At 52.4% G+C, this 9,121-nt stretch overlaps 2 protein-coding genes across 2 annotated transcripts in view; both read right to left on the reverse strand.

Annotated features, from left to right (window-relative positions):
• The window catches only part of CBX7 (chromobox 7), a 36,619-nt gene extending 35,693 nt beyond the window's left edge, over positions 1 to 926 (reverse strand). The window contains exon 1 of the mRNA XM_019474809.1: positions 846 to 926. Coding sequence (XP_019330354.1) covers positions 846 to 926 — 81 coding nt within the window. The remainder of the gene's footprint in view (positions 1 to 845) is intronic.
• Positions 927 to 1,546: 620 nt separating this feature from the next.
• PDGFB (platelet derived growth factor subunit B) lies at positions 1,547 to 7,881 on the reverse strand. The gene is made up of 6 exons (XM_009290111.2): positions 7,875 to 7,881; positions 6,819 to 6,902; positions 6,120 to 6,325; positions 4,257 to 4,398; positions 3,679 to 3,850; positions 1,547 to 2,444 (listed from the first exon to the last, which is right to left on the reverse strand). The coding sequence occupies exons 1-5, from the start codon at positions 7,879 to 7,881 to the stop codon at positions 3,714 to 3,716; spliced, it is 576 nt and encodes a 191-aa protein (XP_009288386.1). The 3' UTR covers positions 1,547 to 2,444; positions 3,679 to 3,713.
• Between the last annotated feature and the right edge of the window lie 1,240 nt (positions 7,882 to 9,121).

Genomic DNA, 9,121 nt, shown 5'->3' on the forward strand with positions numbered 1-9,121 from the left:
GGGCCCACCCCCGCCGGCCGTGGGCAAGGCTGTGCGTGTGGGCTCCCAACCAGCTCCCAGCTTTGGTCGCTTGTCTCTGCAATCTCAGAACAAGTGTTCTGAAAACGAAACTGGAGGCCCTGGGAATCCCGCTCTGCCCCGCAGTGAGCTGGTTCGGCCTCTGCATTTCATTCAGCCCACAAAAGAAAGAGAAAATGTTGTTTGAGAGGTTTAGTTTCCTTTTTTTCTTTTTTTTTTTTTTTACAACTTTAAATACAGTACTGAGTATAAATTAATCTTACATTTAAAAAAAAAAGCCCCCAAAAATTAAAATAAAATAAAACCTCACCATCTTTACAAACCAAAGGAAACAGATTTTGGAACGGGAAAACAAAACGTCTTAAGACTTGAGGGCTTGGGGATGGAGGGAGGGAGCAACGTGCCACCTTGGCAGTGGTACGAGAAGTGCTCTGGGCTTGCAGGAGGCGAGGGCTGTGTCCCTCCACAACTTGTAACAGCTCTCAGCTTGCAGCTTCGCCTCCTTCCCCCGGCTCCCTCCGGGGCTTTGCCCTGCAACAGGGGTGCATGTGTGTGCAAGGGGAGAAGCGGCTGGAGGCAGAATAGGCACGAGGGGGGGGTCTACCGCGCTAGCTCTGGGCAGGCGTTTTCCTCATGCGTAACTCTGCAGCACCCAGCATGGCACGATCCAAGAAGGGGACTCCGAGGTGGCACTGGAAATTCCCATCATACGTAACATTTCTGCTAACGGTGACTGAGTATTGGGTGTGCAGAAATAGCCCTTGTCCACAGAGTCCTCCTCCCCCCTCCGGAGCAGGCAGTGGCCCGGGAGGGACTCTACGACTGACCCTCCAGTTGTTCTCCGAGTCCTCCTCACTCAGAAGAGCTCGTTTCTGTCTCAGACGGCTGCTGACAACTGCAAAGACCATCCTCATTTCTTCTCTATACCTACACAGAGCTGCCCACATCTTGGACCAACTTCCAAGCTAGGTGAGCTGGGAACATCTAACGGGCAAAAATCCAGGAGGAATTTGAGAGGGGAAAATGTGAGGAAAACGATGGGAGATGCGGGGACATTGGCAGGGAGAGAGCAGTGAAGATATGGTGTGCAGGACACCTGTGAAGGGGTTAAAAACCTCGGGGGGATGACATGATTCTTTCAGGACCACAGAGCAGGCAAGGACAGCTCACTGAGATTAAGTCATGCTTCTAAGTTTGGCTGTTGCTGGTCTTGTTGCGGTGCCACTTCGCCTCCTGCAAGGAAGTTGTGCTGGGGGGTTGGTGGAGAGTGAGAGAAAAGGGCAACAAGACAGAGAGAGATCAGGTGATGTCTCTGCCTCCCCCGTCCCGGACCTCGCAGGCACGTTGCAGTAACAGCGTGCTTTTCTGCCAGCCCAACGAAGCCGAGGCATGCACGTGGCTCTGAGCTTCCTGCCACCGGGGAATGAAATCCATTTAAGAACATATATATATATATATTTATATATGTATGTATAAATACACATACACACACACACGCACGCACACGTATATATATATATATACACACACATATACACGCGCACACATACAGAGCAAATTTTAAAAATAATCTGAGTCCGAGCCTGGAAAGTTGAATTCTCCACCAGCATGTGCAAAGATGGCTCCCCTTGGCAGGGGCCGGGGGCGTGGAGACGATTCTGCCGCTGTCTGCTCCTTCCCCAGGATCCAAACACCTTCCAGTCAGCACCAGGAGCAGGAGGGGAGAGGGAGGGGGGGAATGCATTTGGCTTCTTTGTTTTGTTTGTGGGTTTTTTTTTGTTCTGTTCCCCGAGATGTTGTATATCTTAGTGGTTTTGGTTTTTCTTTTTTAAAATAAAATATACACACGCACATTAAAAATATATATCTGTCCAGTTAGGGCGATAAAAGTCCTTAGTGCATTTTCCACCGTCGGTCGCTGCTCGCAATCTGAGATATGCCTGTTTTCAAAACGTAGGTCCAGTGCAAGTGTTGATCTCAGCCAGGCCCCCCAGCCTCACCAGAAACATGAGGGGAAGGGAGAATATTCCCCTTCCGCCCTCTGTCCATTTGTTTTTCTCCTCCTCTCGGAAGAAATTGGACCCACTTTCCTTTTCACATTTTCCATCCTATCCTCTGGAGCAGGGAAGGCATTGTCCTGTCCTCATCGCATGTTGTGGCTGTCAGGGTTCATGGTTTTATTTGTACTTTGTTCTTTTCTCATATATATATATATAGGTCATGTTTGTCCTTTTTTTGTGTGTGTAAAACTTTAAAATTATGCTAATAAATGAAAGAAGGGAGAGGCTTTGGTGGGAGAAGGTCCACTGATGGAAAGGGAAGCACCAATTGCCGTCTGAATCAGACGTCGAGGCAGATGGACAAAGAGGAAAAGTTATCACTCCAAGGACCCCATGGGGGCAATACAGCAAATATATTAAATAAACCTGGAAGTGAAACAAAAACAGACACAGCATTAGAATATGTAACCCTCTGCCCCTGCAACTCCCCTCCTCTCCCATTTTCTCCTCTGGAAATGTTTGTGTCGAAGTGCCAGATCAGAAGCCCAGGAGGGCTTTTGGCCTTCTCTATTTTTTGCCCTGGACAGCTTGAGCCAGAGCTGAGATTTGCATGGGTTTGCATCATTTCTACCCTGGGAACCTCGGGCTGGCCAGGAGGATCCAGGGATAATCAGAGCCCTCATAGTGCTAAGCGTGGGAATACCAATCCCAAGACACCGCCTGGCGCCCATCGTCCCCATCTCCTGAAACACCACGTGATGGAAGCCCTTCGTCCCCCTCTCCCGAGGCGAGGGGAAGTGAATGTGAAGTGAGCGGCCCAGGCTCGTTCAAGGGGCCGCGGCAGAGCTGGAACTGCTGAGTCACAGGCCAGGGCTTTCCCTGTTAGGCAGTGCCGCCTCTCTCTAAATTCAGGCCCCCAGGTCTGCGCCCTGGCTATTCTTTCTTTTCTGCACCTTTCCCTCCCTCATGAGGAACCAGGGCTTATCTCCTTTCCCTTGTACCAGTGAAATTCTTCTGATGATGAGGGAATTACTCCTGTTTACACAAGTCAGAGAGAGAAGAATCAGACCCTGGGCTGACAAAGTCCAGATCTCTTGCCAGAGATTCCTGTTCTCCTTTCCCCTGGTATGACCTTTCTTATGCACACAGGCTTCCCGCTAGGAGAGAGATGAACCAAAAGTGTTGCTCTCTTCAGTCTTTCTGCCAACTCAACTAATGAAATAAAAGGAAAAGGGATCCCCAGAGCAACATTAATTCTCTGCTTGCAATGGAGAATCAATAAAGAAAGGAGAACAAGAGTTGCTCCACAGAAGAGATGAATTACATGGACCCCGAGGGGATTTAGGTGTAGAGAGAAGTCGGGCTCACTCTCTGCCTGTAAGGGAGGCAGAGAAAGGGGAGGGCAGGGCCCGAGAGCGAGCATGGTTGCACCATTATCCTTCCACCTCTGCAAAGAGCCATAAAGCCATAAATAGGATGCACGCATTGGGTCCCAGCCTAGTCCTTCCCCCTCCTTCAACCCCGGTTTTATCACACCCAGGCCCTGCAGTAGCCCCACGCTGAATGAGCGGCGGGTGCTGTGGGAAGTGTCCGAGGTGCTCGGGCAGAAGCATGTCCTGGGAGAGCATTTCTCTCGACTGGAAAAGCAGGTTGCTGTTACCTGCCTTGTGCTCGCTCTCTCCCCTGCCAGCACTTCTATGCTATGAGGATTTCTTTCAGCACTTTCTTATCGTTGACATGCTTGTACTTCTTATGTTTCCTCTTCTGCGCCGGTGGCCGGCGTACTCGCTGCCTCTGTGAGACAGCGGCTGTGGTGAACGACGATGACAAGCCTGCCAAAACAGAGGGGAGAGTGTCTGTACAGCGAGGGGCAGCTGGGTCATGTTGAAATATGTTTCCCCACACACTATCAACAAAGAGGTCTGCAACAGGAGGGCCACAAGGCCTCCTTCTTCTGTTCTTCTGTCCCTCTTCCTCTGTTCTCCACAGTCTCTGCTATCTCCCTTTCCCCACGATGCCCTTCCCCTCACCTCTCACCTTCCCCTCCTTCACTTCCCTTAGTTCCAGCCCCTTGCTGGCAGGCAGACATCCTGGGAAAGGTCCCTCAGCTGGTATAAACCAGCAAAGGCCCATGGGATTCACTGGAGCTAAGCAGATTGAAACCAGCGGAGGGCTCTTTCCTCTCCCCAGTCTCTCTTCTCACGCCTCCCTCTGCTCTACTAATGACAAGATCCTTACGTCTCTGTTCACGTGGCCCTGGCCGGCTGTTCCTGGGGGGCTGACGGGTCACCGCTTCACACCGACACTGCACATGGTCCTCCAAAGGCACAACGACTTTTTTGAATTTTGGCTTCCTCTGGACAAATTCGATCTTGTTCACCTATTTGGAAGAGGGAGGCAAGCAAAAGATGAATACAGCTGTAGCTCCCACTCTGTAAAAATAATCAGTGTCGGTATGCTTCAGTACTGGCTTTCTTCCTAAAGGGTCAGAAGGCAGTTTATAGAGCACGGTTCAAATTCGGGGGTGGTGCGTATGGGAGCTAATTCTGCACACACCAGCAGAGCAGACCTAGACCAGGCAAGTTTGTATGTGACTGGTTGTTTCCCCCGTTTCTAACTATTGCCGCTGCTTAAGCAGGATGACTGGTTGATCACAGACAGAGACATGGGACGTGCAGAACACGCTAGCCTGTTTCTGACAGCTGTGATGGCAGAGACCTGGGTGCCACCAGAATTAATTCCCACAGGATCCTACAGGAAGGGCAAAAGGAGAAAAACTCTGACCCGATGCAAGCAAACACAGCTTCACCAGCTCTGCTGAGGCCTGCCTGAATTTGTCTCAAGCTCTTTAATAACTCTCAGGGCAGAAGCCCTCAGCTCTGTGTTTCACGGGAAAGGCGGTACTCTGGAAATTCCCTCGGACTCTCCACCAGTGCTGACTCAGAGGGAAGACTCACTGTTCCACATCCCACCACAGGGCACGAGCTTTCTAGGGGGTCCTCCCACTCCAGGAGCGGCTGGGCCTGACCCCACTCAGCTTATCTAACAAGACCGCGGTCCCTGAAGTGCTCCGCAAGCTATAAATACTTGCTCTGCCGCGTGTCTGGGATTGAATTCCTCTAAACCCACTGCCCCCAGCAGCATCCCTCAGCCAGCGCTGAAGCAGCCAGGCTGTTTATCTTTCCTTGAAAGCCCACTCCACACGCTTCAGACCACACGCTGCTTGCTAGACAAACACTTCCAGCCAAACAATAGAGAGACCTCTGTCCTCAAAGAAACCATTTCCAGGTCACTTTTTCAGGCTGGCTTTTGACCTCTCACTTGTTTTTTCCACAAAAACAACTCCTGCTCCCCCCCCATTTTTCCCTCATTCCGGCTGGCTTTTCTGAGAAAGGAATTTCCTGATGAAAAGGGCTGTGTGAATACAACCTCTCCCAGCCAACCTCTGCCGCCTGCCTGGGGGAGTCTCTTATGGCTCAGGCGGAGGATTAGTATGGGATGAGTATTATTTTTAAACAAGCTGTCTGGGAGGAAGCTGTGAGGAGATCACTGTTAGCTGTGAGGAGGGCAGGATCAGAGCAAGAGGTTAGCCGTCAGGTGTCTGCTTGCTGCTGGAGCGGGTCAGGAGGTAACCATGGGGCTGAGAAAGAGGAGAAACTGTGTCTTGGGAAGAAGCTGCAGGAGCAGCAGGGGGGATGGAGACTGACACTGCAAGCCCTCCTCTTTTTGCATCAAAACCAGTTCCCGCAATGAAACTGTCCTGTTTCTTCTGCTCTAACACAGCAGACAAGGCCACCTCGAGCCCCAGAAATAGCCACGGCGTGGAGCTGCAGCTGGGGACAGTGCCCTGTAGCTCTGCTATGGTGACAGTCCCCAGCTGCTGGACAGCACCAGCCCTCCCAGCAGCTGGCACGGATGTCACCCCACGCCAGGGGCTGCAGCGCTGCATGGCTAATGCAGAAGATGTGACTGCAGAGGGGGTGCGAGGAAACAGTCAGCTGTGTGAGCCTTGTACCTGAGACCTGCTGTGGTTTTGGTTTTGGAGGGTAGGGATGGAGGTGGGCTGTGGGAGGAGGGAGCAGTGGGAGGCGTCTCCCTTACCTGGACGTGCCGGACGCGAATCTGCGTGGGGCGACACTGCACGTTGCGGTTGTTGCAACACCCGGAGCAGCGCTGCACCTCCACGCAGGGCGGCCACACCACAAAGTTGGCATTGGTGCTGTCCACCATATTGCGGGAGATTTCAAAGACCACCGCCCGCGTCTTGCACTCTGCGAGGACAGCTGGCTCTGCTGCTGCCAGAGCATCTACAGAGGGCCAAGAGAAGAAGGGGGGATGAAATGGGCTTTGCAGCTGTTACCAACCCGCTGCAGCCACCTCTACCAGAAGAGAAAGACCCCACACGGTTCTCACGCACACGCACGTGTTCTTTCTCCTTCTCCCACCCCTCCAGCTCCCTCCCTGGACAGAGTCGTGCCCTGTGGAGGAGGCCCCAGTAAAATGATGCTTCTCACTGCAGCAGCAGTCCTAGGCGGAAGATGACACTTCTTTAGAGCAAATCAGCACCAGCGGGATTTAAAGCAGAGCAGCTTGCAGAGCTCCAGACTCCCTCTCCTGCCGTCCTGGGGTGTAACACCCAGCTCCTACGTGAGGCCCAGACCCTCCTTCTCATCTGTCTACACATCCATGTGCACTATAAGCTCTACCCCCACACGTGTATCTCAGACATGCATCTGCACCCACCCATAGCTGCTCAGGTGAGTGCCCCAACAATCACAAGCTGCAACACCCCCGACTCACCTAGGCTTCGTCGCTCTCGAGACAGGGCCATGGGGTTTTGACCAGTCTGAGTTGTATTCAGGTCCAGGCTCGAGCTATCCTCCTCTGCAAAGGGAAAGACATGACCTAATAGCACCAGGTAGAGGCAGGAGAAGACGGCAGGCACTTGTGCTCTGCTCACCAAGCAAAGTGCAGAGATGTGGGATAAGCCATGGCCCCAGTACGTCACACTAGGTGTAAATCCACCAGCAAGGTCATGGCTGTGCTGGGGCACGGAGACTCTAGGTTTGCTCTTTGCTCAGGCTAGGCAGTTCAAAGCAACAAGCCTATTGTTAAAGAGGGGTCCCAGCCAGGTCTGGGAGAGGAAAACTCCAGCTCAAGAAGGACAAGGCCTACAGCAGGGCTTTCTGGTATCAGAGAGGAGTAGCAGAGGGATCCAGACCAGCTGGCTGAGACCAGGATACGGCAAGGAGGATCAAAGACCAGATGGGACCAGCAGAAAGTTTGGTATATAACACTGTGGTGCCTTGCTGGGATGGCTTGGGACTGAGAGAGTCAGGGTGTGAGGAGGCAGGTGAAGGGGATGATGGGTGGGAGGTGGGGTGCCTGCTTTCTCTCTCCCAACCCACCGCAGCCACTCTAGGTTAGAGTCAGTTTTAAGACCGAAGAACAGAAAAATAAAGTTAAAATCACTTTTGCCCTATACTACTCTAAGGTAAGCTGCAGAATCTGGAGGTAGTTCAGTCAGCGATGGGAGAGGAAGGCAGATAGCATTCAGGCCAGCCCTGAGCAGTTCCCTCCCACCCCACTGCTTTTTCCCATAGGAAGCGCTGAATAGAGAAATGCCCATAATCCCCATGGAGCACTCCAACACGCAGCCCCTCCTGAGCTCCGGACAATGGCCGCGCTCAGAGATAGCTCCCACCCAGCCACAGCTCTTTCCTTCTCTGACCTGCTTTAGCAGCTGAAGGAAGCTGAATGGACGTCAGCATCAAGGGAGCAATTTTCTTAAAGGGAATTTTGGGCCAGTGGAAGATCTCTGTTTATCAGATGTGCGGTGGAGCAGACTTCCCATACCTATCATGTCCCGTCCCTCTTCCTCAGTCCTGCCCTAGTGCAGCCCTCTTATAAGGGGGAGCAGGGACTTTGCTCTCCACTCAGCTCTGAAGCAATTGCTGAAGGATTTGGGATGGGTGCACCGAGGCTGTATTCACAAGGCAGGAATGGTGCCTGAGCAGTCAACATCTACCCGTGAGGTGGACAGACAGACACCCTGTAAAGCAGCTGGAGAGGCGTGATCAATTCTAGGACACCATCCATCTCGCTCTGAGGCAGACACCCAAAATGAGATTTGGTGGATCACGCTCTAGAAGGGCATGTAGGTTTCCGGGGGGCTACAAAGGGTGTCTGGATGACTGGCTTAGATGGTCATGCCTGCTTTGCGGGCAGCTGCAGTTAAGGTCTACAGTAGCATCTAAGGTCAGGAGAGCAGTATCTCAGCTCATCTGTGTCCTGGAGCTGCCTAATCCTGGCTCCCTGTGCAGTCAGTGGAGGGCAGCAGCTGTGACACATACATGGCAGCACAGGGAATAGCCCCAGCTGCTTTGGGATTATTTTGCTAATACACTTATTTGCTAATACACTAATTCCACACAGGGCAAGCAAATGGTGATGCCCCTTGGTCACTACCTGGGAGCAGATGAGAGCCACAGGGTGCAACAAAGAGACAGCTTCACAGCACCATTTTCTGTTTCCCTGACCAGCCTTTCCCATCTGGGACCTGAAGTGAAACCAGTGACCCAAAGCTCTGCAGCCTTCTCCTATACCCCTGGGCTTTTCAAGCCAACAAGAGAAGCCCATTTTATTTCTTGATCGTGAGGGCAGTTAGTAACTGCGATAGAGATGTATCTGTTCCTTAGACACCGGGACATGACAGACTGCACGCATCTTCTCAGCCGCTCCTTCCCCACCCCTCCATCCTGCACCGTCTGGCATTTTATCAAATGAGGGTGGGGGCTGCCTTTTGTGCAGAGGTTGAGTTGATGAGAGAGAGGGGGAAAAAAAAATAGCAACAACTGTTGACTTGAAACAAATCTATTGAAAACTGGGTCCCTCCCTCCCCTAGGTTGTCCTACACCCTGGGTCAGCCCTGAAGATGGTTGGGGTGGGGGGACCAGCCTGGGACAATCCAGCACAGCTAATTTTGGAAGTTGCCCCATTGTGTGGCTCGTGGATGAGGAGGAGGGAACTGGTGAGGGCAGGGAGCAGCCGTGGCGGTGGGGGGGGGGGGGGGGCCGCCCCCTCTTTTCTCACAACAACAAGAA

Source organism: Aptenodytes forsteri, unplaced genomic scaffold, assembly GCF_000699145.1.
Source record: "Aptenodytes forsteri isolate BGI_AS27 unplaced genomic scaffold, ASM69914v1 Scaffold284, whole genome shotgun sequence".
NCBI classification, from domain to species: Eukaryota; Metazoa; Chordata; class Aves; order Sphenisciformes; family Spheniscidae; genus Aptenodytes; species Aptenodytes forsteri.